At 40.1% G+C, this 19,717-nt stretch overlaps 1 protein-coding gene across 2 annotated transcripts in view; it reads left to right on the top strand.

Annotated features, from left to right (window-relative positions):
- CDK19 (cyclin dependent kinase 19) overlaps positions 1 to 19,717 on the top strand; it is a 165,208-nt gene that overhangs the window by 142,110 nt on the left and 3,381 nt on the right. For both annotated transcript variants that reach the window (XM_060238154.1, XM_060238158.1), the window contains 6 exons: positions 258 to 401; positions 568 to 637; positions 1,718 to 1,790; positions 2,842 to 2,939; positions 4,457 to 4,535; positions 17,098 to 17,346. In XM_060238154.1, coding sequence (XP_060094137.1) covers positions 258 to 401; positions 568 to 637; positions 1,718 to 1,790; positions 2,842 to 2,939; positions 4,457 to 4,535; positions 17,098 to 17,346 — 713 coding nt within the window. The remainder of the gene's footprint in view (positions 1 to 257; positions 402 to 567; positions 638 to 1,717; positions 1,791 to 2,841; positions 2,940 to 4,456; positions 4,536 to 17,097; positions 17,347 to 19,717) is intronic.

Below are 19,717 nucleotides of genomic sequence, written 5' to 3'. Positions count from 1 at the left end.
GTGGCTGAAGCATTTGACTGAGGACTTTTTTGCTCATTCACTTTATAAACTAACCTATTCATTTGAGACACCTAGATGCATTATCAGTGTAAAATTTACAAGGCAGTTTATTTAATCTGGCTATGCACAGGAAAACATTTTTATTGTATCCTGTTTCTGCATATTTTAATACATCACTTTGCAATGATGAAAATTGCTTTAAAGTATCTTACTTCCATTAAAAATGACATTTAGATGTTCCATTTGATCTTCCATAGATATATGGGCTATTGGCTGCATATTTGCAGAGCTATTAACTTCCGAACCTATCTTTCACTGTCGTCAGGAAGACATCAAAACAAGCAATCCTTTTCACCATGATCAGCTTGATCGCATATTTAGTGTGATGGGATTTCCTGCAGGTAAATTAATGTCACTAACAATTCTTATGCTAAATAATTGGTCTGCATTTTCATTTTCTGTAAATTAATTTCTTATATTCATGTATGATTGCAGATGAAGAAAATGTTGTACTTCTTGTACAGTTTTACAGTTGATAGTTGTGGAATTGCTCTTTCTTTTTTAAAGATAAAGACTGGGAAGACATAAGGAAAATGCCAGAATATCCTACACTTCAAAAAGACTTTAGGAGAACAACGTAAGTTCTGTGCATGTAAGATTAATTGTAGCTATAGTTTTAACTCATATTTATGTATTTATTTTGGGGAATGTATATATCATTTTTATCGCGATCATATCATATCATAGTATCATAGAGTTGGAAGGGCCATACAGGCCATCTAGTCCAACCCCCTGCTCAATGCAGGATAAGCCTAGAGCATCCCTGACCAGTGTTTGTCCAGCTGTGGCTTAAAGATTGCCAGTGAGGAGGGAGGAGCTTACCACCTCCCTCAGTAGCTGATTCCACCATTGAACAGCTCTCACTGTAAAAAAGTTTTTCCTAATATCCAGTCGATACCTTCCCACCTTTAATTTAAACCCATTATTACGAGTCCTCTCCTCTGCTGGATCAAACATTGACGCCTGTAAGAACAATACAATAAAAAGCTAAGTTCTGTGTAGCATGCTTGTAACATTTAAGACAAATGTAAATCAGTACACATCATGAAAACATTATGAAAGATGACTAACATTCACACATCACAAGAAAACCCGTCTTGTAGATTGATGCAGTCTGTCATATGTACCAACAAATAAAAGCTGAGAAAGCATTATTTTGAATGTGAATTGTAATACCCTGTTTGGAATTAGTATAGTATGAGACTCAAGGCCAAACCAGAAGTGAACCAGGATTTGCATTTCCAGAGCTCCTATTGGTTGTTGTTGGTGGGGTGAGGTGGCGGGGGTTACTCAGTTTTCAGGCATGTAGGTGCTCAATTTGGACCACAGGGAATGGAAGATTAACTCTTTCCCATGGCGTTTCCTGAAATTGACTTGGGGAGCTCCTGTTTGCCTCACTAGTTAAACCTAACCATGAATCAACATGACGTCAGTTTGAGTAATGCTTTAGGCCAGTTGTTCTTAGCCTCAGCTTTGCATCTGTAAAACAGGTAAACCTTTCAAGGTAATTCAAAGAATAAGCTACATGAAGTGCTTTGTATAACCCAAAAGTGCTGTTATGCACTTTTAGGTATCAAGTGCTGAATATTAAATAGTCTTCTTTGTTTCTGAAAGTGTATTATCCTTTTGTAATGTGTGTTCATTCAATTTTTTCCAGGTATGCCAATAGTAGCCTCATAAAATATATGGAAAAACACAAAGTAAAGCCTGACAGCAAAGTATTCCTTTTGGTAGGTAATGGTGCCAGTATCATTGTACTGTTGACATTGCTTTATTTGTAACATTGACTCAGCATTCTTGCGGAAAATTAGGGTGAAAATGCACCAGTTTTAAAAAGCAACGGTATTGCAAAGCTTGAATGTATTTGCTGTTGTCTGGTGATTTTTGGCAGTAGTTTCACTGTCATGATAAGTATCAGGAAGAATTGTGTGCAGCATCCCTTCCTTACAGGCTCCTCTTTCTGATTATTTTGGATTAGTCTTTTTGAGTTAGTTAAATTAGGCATAATTGAATTGATGTATGTTATATTGCACCAACTGCTACATTTTGTGGCATACTTGTCAACAGTGGCAAAGCAGACCATTTTGCTTGGTATTCAGGGCCAGATCTCTACTCAGGCGAATGAAGTGCTGGCAGCACTGCTGAGACAAGTGGTCCCGGAGAACGGAACAGGCATGGGTTGTGCCTGTTGTTGCCTCCCAGACATGTATTGTCACCAGCTGAATCCAAAGGAAATCCCTAAGATTCTGGTGCTGTTGGGGCTTGGCTTGCTTTAAGCTTGTCTGACCAAGTATAACCCTCATTCTCCCCTTCCCTTTGTTTGCTAGCACACCAGCATCTTCAGTGGCAGACAGTAGAGGGAGGGGGGCCCTTGTGTTAAAAGGTTTGCCTGCTCCTGGTTTATATAAAGGTTAGCTTTACAAATTGACGCATCTTTTTTTCTTTAGTGAACTGTCAGCATCAGTGTTCCCTCTAAGCTGAGTTAGTGTGAGCTAGCTTACAGATTTTTAGCCTCCAGCTCACAAATTTTTGTCTTGGCTCAGGAAAAATGGCCCCAAAGCACAGTAATTTATGCAGTAGCTCACAACTCTGATGCCTGTAGCTCACAACTTTAATACCAGTAGCTCACAAAGTAGAATTTCTGTTCACAAGACTCTGCAGCTTAGAGGGAATATTGATCAGCATTTCTTTCAATTAACCGTATATTTGTAGGGGACTTACCTGGCATATTCTTTAATGGCAGTTACATAAACTAATCTTCTGTAATATTATACTACACAGCTTCAAAAACTTCTCACTATGGATCCTACAAAAAGAATTACCTCAGAGCAAGCTTTGCAGGATCCCTATTTCCAGGAAGATCCACTTCCTACATCAGAGTATGTGCCTCTTATATTCTTTATTATTTCCTCTATGTAATGCAAAACCGCTATGAATATTTAAATATGTAAAATACTGCTAGTCAGAACATTTTTTTTATTATGTCTCTGCAATACCTTCACTGTAAAGCGAAAGTATGCTTTTAAAAAGTAAAATTTTAAAATATTAAAATTGTTTACATTGTTTTATATGAATCATGGGATTTCCATGTCTGTTAGCCGCCCTGAGCCCGCTTCGGCGGGGGAGGGCGGGATATAAAAATAAAGTTGTTGTTGTTGTTGTTGTTATTATTATTATTATTATTATTATTATTATTATTATTATTATTATTATTCAGTAAGAATAAGGGAATGCTCAGAAAAAGATAAAAAGTATTTAATTATTTGCCTTTTCTTGGAGGTAGTTTTCTCGTCCAATATCTAGAAAGTGATTTTTCAGTGAAGAAAGGAAATCAGTGGTGTCCGAGGAAGTGACACAGAAGTGACAGGTTTTTCATTTTTGCTGGAATGCAACAAGACGTGAGATAGAGATGAGAGCTTACCCTGTAGGATGAGAACATTTGAAAATTTTTCATTTGACATTTCAGGGACATAGGAGGAGTAGAGTTGCAACAAGGGGCAAGTGATGCTCTGTATTCTTGGTGCTTGGGAGGGGCAATGGTGTGAGGGCTTCTAGTGTCCTGGCCCCACTGATGGACCTCCTGATGGCACCTGGGTTTTTTGGCAACTGTGTGACACAGAGTGTTGGACGGGATGGGCCATTGGCCTGATCCAACATGGCTTCTCTTATGTTCTTATGTCCACCCCAACCCAAGTGTGTTCACTGTAAAACCTCTGCATGTACAACTGTGGGAATTCTTCCCACATTCAGGAGGCCTGTTTTTTTCTGATCCCCTGTAGTCTTGAGAGGTGCCTACATACATAGCCCTTTATGTGAGCAGGACAAATGCACACAATGAGATTGCTGCCACATTTCTATCTCATCTTTCCCCATGCATTTAGCATCCCTTGGCGGGGAGGGGGGGATCCTTGAACAAAAATGATTTGATAGTTAGTGTTTAAGCAATAATAATGGAAATGTATGTGATCTAAAATGGTCTTATGGAATAAGTACAGGTTTTAGATGCAGAGATCCTCATAGACTGAATTTACAATACATATTTAAACTGATCTGAAACTAAATTTACTATCTCAGCTTCTTCCCAAGAAACCCTGAGATATAGTGTTCGAAACCTCTAATCACAAAACTGATTTACAGAGTTTCTAGAATTGTTTAAGAGTCATGGTAGCAGAACACATTTTAAAATTGTGCTGTAGATATGCCTTCAAGAGGTGCTATTGAAGGCCAGGAGAAGTTTCCATAAGCTTATATTTTGTGTCTGAATGTACACTTTATGGTATTTATTTGCTGTTGCTAGTTACTAGTTGCGGAGAATCAGTAAAAGGAAATCAACATTTGAATAAATGAAGGTTGCAAATGAAGGCACAGTATCAGTTGTATTCTTTCTGTGTTCCAGTGTGTTTGCTGGCTGCCAGATTCCTTATCCAAAACGAGAATTTCTTAATGAGGATGAACCTGAGGAAAAGGGTGATAAGGTATAGTACAAAAGGCTACTCTATTATATCAGCAAAAAATACATGAGGCTTCCTCAGTGAGGAAGCTAGCAGTACTGGGATGTTCCAGGAATGTGTACTCAACAGACCACCCCAGAATAATGTCATGAGACATTATTTACAAGTGCCTTACACTGAAAGATGTTCAGTACTGTTAGTAGCATGTGGTTGGAAGAAGAAAGAAAAGAGGCCTCGTGCTGTAATCATCTGTGTCCTGGTGACGTCTTTTCAGATTCTGCAGTTGATGAGAAATATCCCTCCAGCTCTTTATGCCCTATATACTTTGTAGCAGCAGAGCTTTACTGGGTTTTTGAAATACTTGTGGCTTGCAAGTTAAACAGATATGTATTCACAGTATTGCATACTTTTTCCAGCCATAATCTTGGGGTACAGAATTCTTGGCACACTCAGTGGGTGACTCCTTAGCTGTGGAACTCCATTTTCCTTTAAAACTGTCAAAGTTGAGTATGAGTTATATCCAGACAGTACTACCTATCATAGTGCTCTAGATTGGTTCTATTTTGGTCAGAACCTTCATGGACAATAGTGGTGGATACTGTTTCATCTATCCCTAATCTAGAGGATTCTTATTCTCCTCTTTTCCAGTGTATATCAGACCAAATGGTACAGAGTCTTGGAACTTAGCAAGATCTTTATGCTATTGACACCCAGCTCTTTCTTGTTTTCATCTAGCCTAGGATGTCTGGTGCTATTGTTGTTTACTCAGTATCTGATAGTTAGGGCTGTAGGGAACTATACCTGGAATCAAGTCTAAAGTTCTTTAACACAGGGTCTCTGTAATCATGATGATAGTATGAACCATCTGTTTGGTGTGGTAGTCTCTTTGCAGCCTGAAGCTCATGATCCATTCCTGCACACTAGCATCTAGGAATCAGATTTATTTTTATGTCACCTGCTCTGTTTCAAAGATCAGCATAAGTAATACTGTTAGACTCAAAAAGAAGAGGTATCTTTACAATGAAAAAGGTAGAGAGTGTGAGTTCAGTGAAAGTGGGTAGCTGTAAGGATATTGTATTTATATGTGTGTTAAGTGCTGTTTAGTCCAGGGGTGTCGAACTCATTTGTGATGAGGGCGGGATCTGACATAAATGAGACCTTGTTGGGCTGGGCCATGTGTGTACCTATTTAAGATTAGGTAGCAGAGATATAAACTTTATAATGGAAGGACACAGAAAAAACAAAGATTTTTTTTAAAAAAACCTTAAAAATACTTAAAACAGCACACATTGGTATTTCTCCCATGGGATCCAGGGAACTGGGCAAAGGAAGCTCTGGCTTTTTCCTTCCATCCCCAGGGGACCAGGAAGGGGGAAATCCTCAGCCAATAGAAGGAAGAGAGGCTTAGCTCAGTAGCTGTGCTGTGCTGTGCAATTGAAAGAGCCTGGCAGAGTAAGCTCTCCCTCCCCCCCCCACCCACCCACCCAAGGGACAAGCCTCAGCTCCCGGAGAAAATAGAGGCTTGGCTCTAAGCGATTGAGCAGGCCTGGCAAAGCAAGCTGTGATGCAGAAGGAAGCAAGAGAGAGAGAGAAGGAAGCAGATGACATCCAGTTGCTCGGGGGCCTGATAGGAGCCCTCCGGGGGCCTGATTTGACACCCTTGGTTTAGTCACTTCTGATGTATGGCAACCCTGATGTATGGCGACCAAGGCAGGTCAGCGCTGTTGTTGCCTTTAGACCTATCAGCAGCATTTGACATGGTCAATTATGATCTAATGACCCACCGCCTTGCTGACATTGGAGTTCAGGGGGTTGCCTTACAGTGGTTTTCCTCCTTTCTCCGTAGTCAGGGACAGAGGGTGGCGCTTGGCAAGCAAATCTCCATGCGGCACCTCCATGCGTGTACCTCAAGGAGCTATTCTCTCACCAATGATGTTTAACATCTATATGCTCCCCCTTGCTCAGATTGCCTGAGGTTTTGGGGTGGGTTGTCATCAATATGTGGATGACACTCAGCTTTATCTGTTGATAGATGGCCACCCAGCATCTGACCTTGGCCTTAGAAGCTGTGGCAAGTTGGTTGAGGCAAAGTTGATTGAAGCTTAATCCAGCTAAAACGGAGGTCCTGTACCTGGGTGGATTAGAATTAGCGTAGGGCATCCAGCTCCCAACCCTGGATGGTGCATTTCTTGTGCCTGCCCATAAGGTGAAGAGTCTGGGAGTGACACTGGATGCCTCACTTTCAATGGAGGCACAGGTCACAGCAGTTGCTCGGTCTGCCTTTTATCATCTTTGGCAGGCCAGGCAACTAGTGCCTACCTATCCTTCCAGGACCTGGCTACAGTGATCCATGCAACAGTCACTTCCAGGCTGGATTACTGTAGCTTGTACGTAGGTTTACCCTTGAGACTGATCCGGAAACTCCAGCTGGTGCAGAATGCAGCAGCTCAGTTGTTGATAACAGTGCCTTTCCAGGCACACATCCAGCCGGTGCTGCATCAACTGCATTGGCTACCAATTGAGTACCGAATCCATTTCAAGGTTTTAGTTTTGACTTTTAAAGCTTTACACGGCCTAGGACCAACATATCTACAGGACCGCCTCTCTCCATATGTGCCCCAGAGATCACTATGATCCAGCTCACAACATCTGCTGACTGTCCCTGGGCCGAAGGACATCCATCTTGCCTCAACTAGGGCAAGGGCTTTTTCAGCCTTGGCCCCAGGCTCGTGGAATCAGCTCCCTCTAGAGATCTGGGCCCTCACATAATTGTTATCTTTTCGCAGGGCCTGTAAAACAGAGCTATTCTGCCAGGTCTTTGGTTGAGGTAGCAGGTGTCCTACTCCACCAACTGGCCCTATGTGGCGATCCATCTCTGCTGTAATATAAAGTTATTTTATTTACTATCTTTGGTTCATATAATATGTGACTAACTGAGCTGCCATTTGAAATTCTGTTATGATCTGTCAAATTGTTCACATCGCTCTGGTTTTAACTGTTGCTTTTATACTGTTTTTAGAATGTTGTGATCCTCCCTGAGCCCCTCCCTGGGAAAGGGCGGACTGTAAATTGCCTAAAATAAAAAAAATTAAATGAATCAGTGACCTCCAAAACTTCCTATCATTAACATCCTTGCTTAAGTCTTTCAAACTGAAGGCTGTAGCTTCCTTTACTGAGTCAATCTATCTCATGTTTGGTCTACCTCCTTTTCTGCTACCTTCAGCTTTTCCATTGAGTTTTGTCTTTTCATAATGTGACCAAAGTATTATAGCCTCAATTCAGCCATTTTAGCTTCTAAAGAGAGTTCAGTTTTGATTTGATTTAGAACCAACCTTCCTTCCTTCCTTCCTTCCTTCCTTCCTTCCTTCCTTCCTTCCTTCCTTCCTTCCTTCCTTCCTTCCTTCCTTCCTTCCTTCCTTCCTTCCTTCCTTCCTTCCTTCCATAAAACTCCTCCAACACCACATTTCAGCTTTCTTCCTGCCAGCCTTCATCATTGTCCAACTTTCACACGCCTACAGAGTAATGGGGATTACCGTAGTATGGATTATTTTAGTCCTGTTCACCAGTGATGCATCCTTTCACTTAAGGATCTTTTCTAGCTTCTTCTTGGTTGCCATTGTTTTGCCATTTGTTGGCATATTCTTGTTAAGATTTTGATGTTCTCCATTTCTGTAGCTTGAGATAGCTCTACTGATATCCCCCTACTCCTGATTATTTGTTTCTCCCAGTTGTTTTAAGTGCAGCTTTCATTTCACTTTCTAAAACTGCAGGTTCTTCTTCAAAAGATTCTTCTTTGAAGGAATCTGTCACCCTTTCATATCTTCTGTATAGTTCTTCAGTGTATTGTTCCTGTCTTTTAACTGTTTATGTATTTCCATGTTGATCTTTCAGCATGCCTAAACTGTGCTTTAAATTTCCCTTTGATTTATTGGATCTTGTGGAACAGATCTCTTGTTTTTCCGGGTTTTGTTGTTGTTCCCTTCTATTTCTTTGCATTGGTTATTATAATAGTTCCCTTTGTCTCTGTTTACAAATTGGTGGAACACTGTATTTAGACTTCTGATTTATTTCTGTCACTTTTTACATTTGCTTCTCATCTGTCTCTAGCAATTTTTTGAGTTTTATTGGTCATCTATTGCGACTGTTCATTACTTTTGGATACAGGAGTAGTCTTTGTGCATTCGTCCTTGATAATATCTCTGGTTTCAGTCAATAGTTTTTCTGGTTCCCATTTGCTATTTTAATAATGCCAATCTGTTGTTTACGTTGTCTTTAAACTCTTCAGGAATGTTGTATAGATTGTATTTTAGCACTGTGAATGTTTTGGTGTTTTTCTTCAGCTTTATTGTGATTTTTGATATTAACAATTGATGGTCTATACCACAATCAACTCCTAGTCTTGTTCTAGTGGAGAAAATAAAAATTCTACATCTTCTGCTTCCAATTTCTGTATTGGCGTCCAATGATGTCCATACAATAATCTGTTCAGTTGCCTGAAATGTGTTCACAATGAACAACTTGGTGTCTTAATAGAATTCTATGATTTATTGTCCAGCTTCATTTCATGCTCCTAGTCCAAATTTTCCAACATTTCATTTTACATTGCTTTCCTCTTTTGCATTCCTGTCTCCTATGATTATCAACATATCTTGTTTAGGTGTGTGCTCAGTTTCTTCCTGGATATGTGCATAAAAGCTTTCAACTTCTTCCTCATCAGCATCTGTAGATGGGGCATAAAGTTGACTGATAGCTATGTTGATAGACTTTCCATGAAGTCTGATTGATATTATTTGATCAGAGTTTGCATTATATCCCTGGTTTTTTATTTATTTTATTTACTTTGGATTTATATCCTGCCTTCTTCACAAACGGACTCAGGGTGGCTTGTGTTACATCTTATCTCTCTGTTAGAACAATCAAAGCTGTAACAAGGGCAAGGTAGTTGCTTCTGACTCTCAAAGCTAAGGGGAAGAAAGATTCTGAAGTGGCAAAAAAGTTCCAAGGATACCAACATTTTTATTGTAGAGGAGTCGTTAGGGGGGAGATGTGTAAAATGTGTTTGTTCAGCAGTTGCACATTCAGCTGGGGCTCCAAATCATTCTGCTAATGGCCTTATGTGGGTGCGGGAATGCATGTGTGGGAGGGGAGACAGTAAAAAAGAAACAACTAATTTTCATAGTGGTGAGAACTTGCCCGCTTTTCCTACAGTAAGTCTGTTTGCATAGCCATAGAAAATAAAATAAAATGTAAAATGCATAAATAATGTTGCTGATATAGTGGGGATTCTTGATTGAAGTGAGAGCAAGTGCTAAATACGCTAAGAGTGAAGGCACAAATGTGAGTTTGTTAAATGTAAGGGGGGAAAGAGCATAAAGATAAACTTGGAGATAAGGGAGGAACAGTGTCAAGAAGTGGGAGGCAGGGGGACAACATTTCAGTGGCTCAGTCAAGTTAAATTATTTGCTTTCTTATGATGACTGGGTTAAGCCTGAATGGTGAGAGGTGGAGGCCAGAGAGATTCTTTATCTGGAGGCCCATGGTGGCCTTCGGCAGCTGCATAAAAGAACTGAATATTAAGTTTTAATTCCTTTAGAACTTTTTTAGACTTCTTCTCATCTGTTGTCTATCCCCTTACAAATGGGCTCTCTGTTCCACACATCAGCCATGTCAACTTAATATTCAGTAACTGTTATAGTCATGGTATCTTTGAAATGTGTGCAGAATATATTCTTCATCAAGTATTATATTTTAATATTGTCAGTGTTTAAAAAGAAAATGAATGTGACACCTTTAGAACTGATTTATATAATTATTATTGTTATACCTAAAAGGGTTAGTCTGATATAGCCAAAATGACAATATTGAGTTATCTTGAAGAACCATTTTGTGGCACAGACTTTTGTGTACAAGAGTCCATTTTGTCAGATGCATGAAATTATATCTGAGAAAGTGGGCCCTAGCTCTCAAAATCTTGTTTCACAATGACTCAATAGTTTATAAGGTACCACAGGACCCTTTTGCCGTTTTATTTGGAATATATTTTCAGCTAATTCATAAGCTGTTAACTATTTCAGAAAAGATAGTTTATGTTTGTTAGTTTATGGTAACAAAAGGAAATCGCGAGGCAGTTTTGACAGCCAAGGAAGCTGCCCTCAAACCTTATTAGGGAGGTATAGAGGTCCAGCCTGCTTTCCAAATCTCCCTAACTGAATGGAGCCTTCAGTATTCACTAGCAGAGGAGCAGTGGGTCCAAATTCAAGGGGCAGTAATCAAATGAAGGGATGGCTGGTATGTTCTCCCCGATGGCAGAATTTACATTCCAGAAGCTGTAGCGTGGGCATTAATCTAGCACCTACATGAGGGAACACACTATGGAAAGACTGCACTAGAGCACTTTGTGAGTAAGTGGGCATATATTAATTGTGTGAGTTCACTGACAGCCCAAGCCTCTGCACAATGTGTTACATGTGCAAAGAATAATCCAAGTTTGGGTCCCACTCAACTCCCTGGGAGTCAGCCAGTGGGAGCAACACCTTTCTCCTCCCTAGTTGTGAATTTCACTGAGATGCCCAAAGCTGGACATTACCGTTACATGCTTGTATTTGTTTGTACGATGTCTGGATGGATTGAAGCTTACTCCACAATTTCTACAATGTATCTACATTGCTTGGTATTACCTGGAAATTGCATGCAGCCTACTGCCCACAGAGTTCGGCAAAAGTTGAAAGGGCTAATAGAACTTGCCTTGTCTAAACTCTGTCAGGAAACCCATTTGCCATGGACTACAATGTTGCCAATTGCATTGTTTCGGTTGCACTGTTTGCCACACAAATGACTTCACCTGTCACCTTTCGAGATCGTTTATGGAAGACACCCCTCCCCCAAATAGTCCAAGGAATTTGAGGTGACCTTTTGCAGTAAGGATCCTTATAACTTCTGAGGAATTGCAAGCCTTGGGCAAAGCTGTAAAAGAGGTGAATAAGTATGTGTTTGAAACTTTGCCATATCAAATGTATTCTCCTGTACATGCTTACCAGCCGGGGGATAGTGTGTGGGTAAAAAGCTGGAGGGCAAAGACCTTACAGCCTAGGTGGAAGGGCCCAATCACTGTCATTTTAAGTTCCCCTACAGCCGTCAAGGTACAAGGAGTAGCAGCGTGGATCCATTGGTCACATTTAAAGCAAACTGCAGATTACTGGAAAGCACAGCCAGTTCCAGGGAAACCATTAACTTTGAAACTTTATAAAAACCCTACCCGGCCTTATGTCACTTAGTAAAGACTGTTAAAAGTCAACAGCTTGTAGCTGGCTGGTCTACGCACGACCGAAGCTTTGAGGCAGCAGCCTTGCTCCAGCTACACCCGGAAGCTGGCTGATCTATGCACAGCCGAAGCTTGAGGAAGTCTTCTGGAGCCATACAGAGTTGGATATTCCTTTGTATTAGTTTGCTGAACTTCTTGAATTGCTTATTTTTCTGTATTGAATATATTATTACAATAGTGCTATTTCGCTATAAGCATTTGCTGTAGGACTTAAAAATCATGCATGTTTCAAAAGCTCTTATTGCTGTTCTTTCTTGCTATATTTTTGCCAGTGTGCCAATGTGCTGTACTCAAGCAGTGAGATTTTATAGATGCTGAGAAGGAAAGGCTAAACGTATGTTGCGTGTTCAATCTAGGGGAGTGCATGGAGTCTGCATAAAACCTAACACTCAGATAATTTGTATAGAACGTGGAGTGTCTTATTATCAAGCAAAAATAGAATATCCTGGATCAACCAGGACAATAGCTTTTAGAGGAAGTTTTCGCTGCCCGACATCACAGTGGGTATGGTGGGCGGTTGATTTAAAGTCTAACCAAGTGAAAAAGCCTAAGCCTAAGCTACCTGTCCAGGAGAATAAGAAAATTTTGTATAAGACTGTGTTTAATGATGCTCAGGACGAGAAATCTGTCATTCCAGAACCTGGGAGTAATCTTTTTATAGCCTTAGCTGAGCAAATAGCTGCCTCCCTAAATATTTCTAACTGTTGGGTGTGCGGAGGTCCACTAATGAGTGAGAGATGGCCTTGAATTGGCACTGAGGTCTTGCCTTCTGACCTAGTCCGATGGAATAAACCTAGATCAGAGTCAAAGAGAGAAGAGAGAAAGATCCAGGAATTGCAGACAGTGGTGAATGGAGAATTGTGCATTTCCCGGGCTGTGCTGTGGACTAATGGAAAGCATGCTGGGCTCACTTCATGCCACCAAACTCTGTTAGTCAGCTCCACTAAGGGAAAACCGAAATGGGTAGAGGCCAATGACACTGTTATAGAGGATTTTCAGCCATGGTAAAATGTTAGGAGTATAAATAAATATTCTAATGCTGCTTCAGATTCCTCTGAGCAATGGATGGCTCCTGAAGGGTTATATTGGATCTGTGGTAAAAGGGCTTATACACTCCTGCCCAGGAGATGGTATGGGACTTGCATTATTGGAACAATACATCCCAGCTTCTTTCTTTTGCCATTAAATGTTGGTTCTGCTTTGGGAACCCCAGTGTTTGATTATGTTAGATCAAAACGTTCCTTGGACATCGAGGTACGCAGTGGGGAGATGAATGGCCCCCACAGCGGATCATTGAATACTATGGCCCAGCTACTTGGGCACAAGATGGGTCTTGGGGTTACCGTACGCCTGTGTACATGCTAAACTGTATTATTAGATTGCAAGCTGTGGTAGAAATTATTACGAATCAAACAGTCATGGCTTTAGAACTGTTGGCTAGACAGCAGGCCCAGATGCATGCAGCCGTATGTCAGAACCGTTTGGCTCTGAATTATTTGCTGGCTGAACAAGGTGATGTCTGTGGGAAGTTTAATCTTTCAAATTGCTGTCTTAATATTGATGATAATGGAGAGGCTGTGCAGAACATAGCATCTGAAATTTGTAAAACTGTTCATATACCAGTGCAAACATGGAAAAATTTGGATGCATCATGGTTTGGACAAATTATGGGAGATTGGAAGAATTTTATTCTTAATTGGTATTTCCTTAGGAGGTTTAATGCTATTGCCATGTTTAATTCCTGTTATAAGGTACAGTATTAATAATGCTGTAAAGGCTCTTACTCCCTTTGAAAAAAATGTCAGCATCTTGTACATGTCTCCAGAGGAAAGGAAACAATATTTCATTAATTTGTATGCTGATGGTCAGTCTCCTTTAGACTTAAATAAGCTTTCAGAGGCTGAAAGGGGGGAATAAAGGGGGACCCCTGAATAATTAATGAATACCCCTGTAATAATGAATGAAAGCATGCTTCTGCCTTCAAAATGAGGGTGTCTGATGCAGTGTTTGTTAGAAGCACAGACAGCCTTCAGTGGGTGGGTGTTCACAGATGTGTATTAGGATAAGACAAAGGAGCCTCATTGAGAAGCTTCTTGCTGCAACTGATGAAGGAAGGAGATAGGAGGAATGGAAAAGTACTAGGAGTTGCAAGGGGGTGGGGAATGTTGAGTCAGATAAACTTGTGAGCTTGCCTGCTAAGCTTGCTTTGTGCATAAAAAGACAGTCTGAAGATGCGGGGTGGGGAGGTTCAGCATTTTGGAGCTATGCTGCTCAACTGGACCCTGCTTTTGGTACCAGAAGTAAAAAACCTCGCTTCATACCAGTAATGTGTGCGGCTCCGTTATTTTCCTGCTACATAGGTAGTATTGTATTAACATGAAAGGAAGATGCACATTATATGAGATAATCTTCCAAATTATGTTAGATTCAAAACATATTTTATTACTGTACATATTTTGTAATTTATAGGCAAATATAAGAAGCCCCTCCCCCCCCTCTCATTATTAAGTTTACTTGGAAGTCTTTGGTGACGTACTTTATCAGACACTTTGATAAAGTTTACTGGGTTACTCCTGTCTACATTCTCAAAGAATTCTTCAGGACTTCCCTTTGTAAAAGCCATGCTGATCCTTCTTCAGCTAGGTTCATTCTTCGATGAATTCAACAGTTTCATATTTAATAACAGTTTCTACCAGTTTATCCAGGACATGTTTTTTTAGGTAAACAATTTTTTATTATTCAGCAACATTAATCAGTAATCATCCAAAAATAAACATCAAACATATTGCATCACATTTCCTATCTCCCTCCCCCTTTTTGTGATATCCCCGGTGCATTCAACTTAAAATATATATTAAAAAGGTAATATTAGCCTTTTAAGAACCTTTTAAAAACACTTATAACTATAATAAAATACAAATAAGAACAAAATTACTTATTACTATTTTCTATTTATAATATTACTATACTTAATTTTTGGTGTTACCTATCTTAATTATAGTCCATTAAACCCAATCCTTATATGCAAAGAACACTGTAATTTCCATAATTCTACTTTATCTATAGTTAACACTTTACAGTTAAAAAAAGAAAAAAAAATAACTATTGTTAAAAATCACCAAATGTCCTTTCACCTTCCACTGTTTTTCAACATACTTTTGAAACTTCTCCCATTCCTTGTTATACTTATCTATATCAAGTTCTTTTAAAGTTCTAGTAAGTTTGTCCATTTCGCTCCAATGCATAACTTTCATAATCCAGTCCCATTTTTCTGGTAATTTATTCTGCTTCCACAACTGCGCATACCCAGGACATGTTAACCTAATTGGTCTATAGTGTATTGGGAGAACAGTAAACTTTTTTTTTGCCATGTCTCTAACAAATAACTACTTTCTTGTACAAATAACTTCATTATTTTTGTTTCATTTGACATAGCTGTCTCTGTGTTGTAATTCTCTTTGCCCTTTTGAATAATACAATTTAAGCATTGTCTCACGGAGAGGATAAGTACTGTACAACATACTGCAGACTTGACAATGATTATTTATAGTGTCATTTTTTTAGACTTTCATTATATTCATTATATTGTTCTTCTGATCAGAATTTATCATTAATTTATGCATATAAAAGAATTGAGGGTTAGACAGATTCTTCTGTTATATTTCATGCACTTAGGTTCAAATCTATAAAAGGGTTCATTGGAATGGTAACCCCAGTGCCTGTTTGAACACCTGTACATTTTTTGGGAATTCAGATGCCAAGAAGACAAAAGGAAAGAAAAACAGCACCAAAAATGGAGAAAGGCAAGAAGTGATGTGAACCTCATTACTGCCAAGTGGAGAATTTTTGGAAAGGAAGCTCTGAAGTTAACTAGAATAACTAGAAGTTAACTAGAATAAATAAATAGAAGAATGTCTGGTTGTCCTGGAAGATCTGTTATTGGAATGTGATGTACTAATTCAGATACATTTAATGTAAATTGATGTTGTGAGCATTTTGCAATCTACTGAGTAAGTGAACCAGTGTAGTGCAGTGTTTAGAATGTCAACTAATACTGGATAGTCCTGGCTGCAAATCTCCACTTTGCCACAAAGCTTCTTACCTTGAGCCAGTCACTTTCTTTAACTCTAATATCCCTCACAGACTTGTGAGTATAAAATAAAGATGGAAGAACCCTGTAAATTGCTTTGAGCTCCTTGGAACAAGAATGGGATGAAAATGTTTTAGGTGGAAAATGAATTCAAATAAAATATTTTAAGTTGAAGAAAGCTGTTTGGATGAACAAATACTGGGTCCTTTAGAACTGTCGGTGATACGTGATCATAGAATGATGACTTTTCAGAGATGTGCTGCTTCTTCAAATTTTGTCTTTGAACTACTCTTCTGGGTGAGAGAATTGTTAAGAAGGAAGAGATGCTTGGTCAAAGTAGCCCCAACAAAACCTTCCTAGCTTCATGGTAACAACAAGTTTGTGTTCCTGGACTTACCTGGAGGCTCGCTTTGTGTCCACAAAGCCCTGTAAATTAATTAATTCCATAAAATAATTGTGTGCGGTACTTTTGTTAGTCCTGAAATTATTAGTTATCCCAGCTTACTGGTGTCTCATTTTTCCCTATCATTCTTTATTTCATTCTGTCAAGTTAGCATTTTTTTTCTGTAACAGACATAAACTAGCTCTACCTCATAGGAAGGTGCTCTAAACTCTTGACTATTTTAGTTATAACTCTGTATCTTCTCCAGCACCATAATATCTAAGTATGACTGCAACACAGATTTATTTCAAATGACATTATATTTTCTGGGTTTTGTTGCCAGGAGAAATGACCTAAAATGATGCTGTCTGCAGTATGCTAATCAATAAAGATATAAACTGAGGATTGACATTCTCATCACTTGGAATACAGGTTGTGAGAAACTTCACATTATGTTGCCAGTAGACTTTGGAGGATGGTGGAAGACAGGAGGGCCTGGCGTGACTTTGTCCATGGGGTCGCAAAGAGTCAGATTCGACTGTGCAACTGAACAACAACAGACTAGATTAGCTTTGTCTGAGGGACACAGATGGTATATGTTGTTCCTTCATATTTGCCATCATGCTGGATGCAAGAGGCAGGAAAACTGCTAATCCCAAACATTTTAGAGTCTCTTAGTTCACTTTATAAGTTGAAGAATAGAGAGGCCCTTCTTCAGTACTCTTGAAGGATCATTCTGCACTTGTGATTACTGAAACACTTATGTCCTCATGTTGTTTTTCTTACTCCTTAGAATCAGCAGCAGAACCAACATCAGCAGCAAACAGCACCTCAACAACAGCAAGCAGCACCTCAACAGCAACAAAACAGTACCCAGACAAATGGAACTGCAGGGGGAGGTGGAGCAGGAGGTGGTGGCCCTGGGGCAGGTCTCCAGCATAGCCAGGACTCCAGCCTCAACCAGGTGCCTCCAAATAAGAAACCACGTATAGGGCCTTCAGGCACTAATTCAGGCGGGCCTGTCATGCCTTCAGATTATCAGGTACTTAACCTTTTTTTTACACTCCTGCATTTTTTGTTTCTTCTGTGGGGGGCAAGCAGAAATGAGTTTAAAAATGGCTACAATAAGATGATCTTATTCTAAAGTGATCTTTCCCAGCATATTAATATATCTAATACTCAGAATGGCTCCATCTGTGGATACTTAAATCTGGAGATTGGGGCCATGGGCAGATTGGAGAAATCTCTCTGCATCCTGAGGAATGCCTCAAGTTTGGAAAAAAAATATAAATCTGAAATTAAAAAATATACAAGGGTTAAACCCAAAATGATGTAAATATTGCCTGGAGCTGTAAGACACAAATGCGTCCTATGGCTATTGTTAGACAACTACAACATTATCATCAGCATTCAGTCTTGGTTTCTGCCAGTAAAAGGTAGGGGGAGGGGGAACTCAATGGGGCGACGCCTGGCAACAATGATATGACTTGCTGCCACACAACTTCTATGATTTATCCAGGCTCAGTTGCTCAGTACTGTTCAACAGCAGCAGTGTGGTTTAGTGGTTAGAGTTGTACACTAGGATCTGGGAGGCCTAGGTTCAAATTCAGGACTCTGCCATGGAAGTTCATTTGGTGACCTTGGGCCAATTGCACACTGTCAGACTAACCTTCCTCATAGAGTTGTTGTGAGGATAAAATGGAGGTGAGGAGAATAATGTAAGCTGCTTTGGCTCCCTATTGTGGAGAAAGGTGGAGTTATTAATTAAGTTAATAAATAATTTAGCTGAAGAGGGCAGATAAAAGGTAGGTTCATTGGTGAGTGAGAAGAAGAAGTAAGCAGGGGAAAAGAGCATACAGGAGCTGCCAGGAGGAGAGAAAGAGAAAATAGTTTGAGGAATGGGATATAGGGAAAAGGGAAATATCCATTGCAAGCCCTTTCAGGTTCCTCAAGCACAACTGGGTATAAGCCTGGCAGGTGACACCATACAGCTGGGCCTGGCATTATGTAATGCAACCAGACTTTTTCCAGCTGTCAGAGGGAGAGAAGATGGGGAAGCAGATAAAGGTCAAGTTGATGAATGGGTGGGTGGGAAGGAGTGGAGAAAGCAGAAAAACAGGCAAGGCTATGGGGGCTTACAGAGAAGGGAAAGAAGAAATACTGGGGAGAGGGGAAAATTAGAGGTCGCCTTGCAATTCCTTGAGGGTCCCCAACATTATAGCTAATTCTTAACATGACCCCATCTGTGGATATTTAAATCTGGAAACTGGGGCAATGGCCAGACAAGGCAAAGCTGGAAAAGCCCCAGGTTTGCTGGAAAATCTGGAATCTAAAAAATATACAAATAGGGTTGTTCCTCCCCCCCCCCCTAAAATAATAAGAGCAATACCACTAGCTGTAAGAAATAAATGCCCTCAGTAGCCATTGCTAGGCAACCACAACCATGTTGCCATCCTTCAAGGCTTGGATTCTGTCAGTAAAAGTCAAAAGGAAAAGAAAGGACCCCTCTCTACAACTGATTTGGGTTGTGAGGGAAGGACTCATAGGGACCAGGCCCAGTGGCAATCACCAAGTGACCTGCTATCACATGACTTGGATTACCCACCCAGGCCTGGCTGCTTGCTTCTGTTCAACAGCAGCCACTCCATGAAAGCCAGTGTGGCATAGTGATTAGAGTGTTGAGCTAATAGCTGGGAGACCAAGGTTTGAATCCCCACTATGTCTTGGAAGCTTACTGGGGAACCTTGGACCAGTCACAGAACCTCAGCCTTACAGGGTTGTTATGAAGATAATATGGAAGAAGAGACAAGGATGTCAGTTTGAGTCCCCGTTGTGGAGAAAGGAGGATATACATGATGTAAATAAATAAACATAGCTTAAGGTGGAGGAAGCGCATAAATGTAGGTTGTTTGGTGGTGGGAAGGAGAAGAGGAAGCAGGGAAAGGTGAGGAAGTTGGAAATGGCAGGAGGGAAAGAGGAAACAGAGCGGAGAGGGGGATATGGTGGAAAGTAACATGCCCCACAAGTTCTTGTCAGTTTCCTATATTTACTTCCTGTGGCACTTAATTCAAGAGCTGATGCATATGTGCAAGATATGAGCATAAACGTCTGGTGAGGAGTTTTTAGAGGATGGCACCAGCACAGGAACTGTGAAATGCATCCAAATAAGTTGCTACCTTTAAAACTTATACTGTCCTTGTGCAATTAATAGCTGCCTGATACACAAAAATTAAGGAGGCTAAGTTTTCTCACTTCTCTCCATGCCAGGAAAAGCTTCATTCACAATATTTTTAATGCAACAAGCTTTTATTAGAGGTAATGCACAAGATATATAAGAGGTGGCAATTTTTCATAGAAGTTACTAAACTAAGTCCAAATGCTCAATGATCATCACAGGCTGATAGTGATCAACA

The sequence above is a fragment of the Heteronotia binoei genome, chromosome 1 (assembly GCF_032191835.1).
Source record: "Heteronotia binoei isolate CCM8104 ecotype False Entrance Well chromosome 1, APGP_CSIRO_Hbin_v1, whole genome shotgun sequence".
NCBI lineage: Eukaryota > Metazoa > Chordata > Lepidosauria > Squamata > Gekkonidae > Heteronotia > Heteronotia binoei.
The sequence above is the reverse complement of the archived record's forward strand: the minus strand, read 5'-3'. Positions and strand labels throughout refer to the sequence as shown.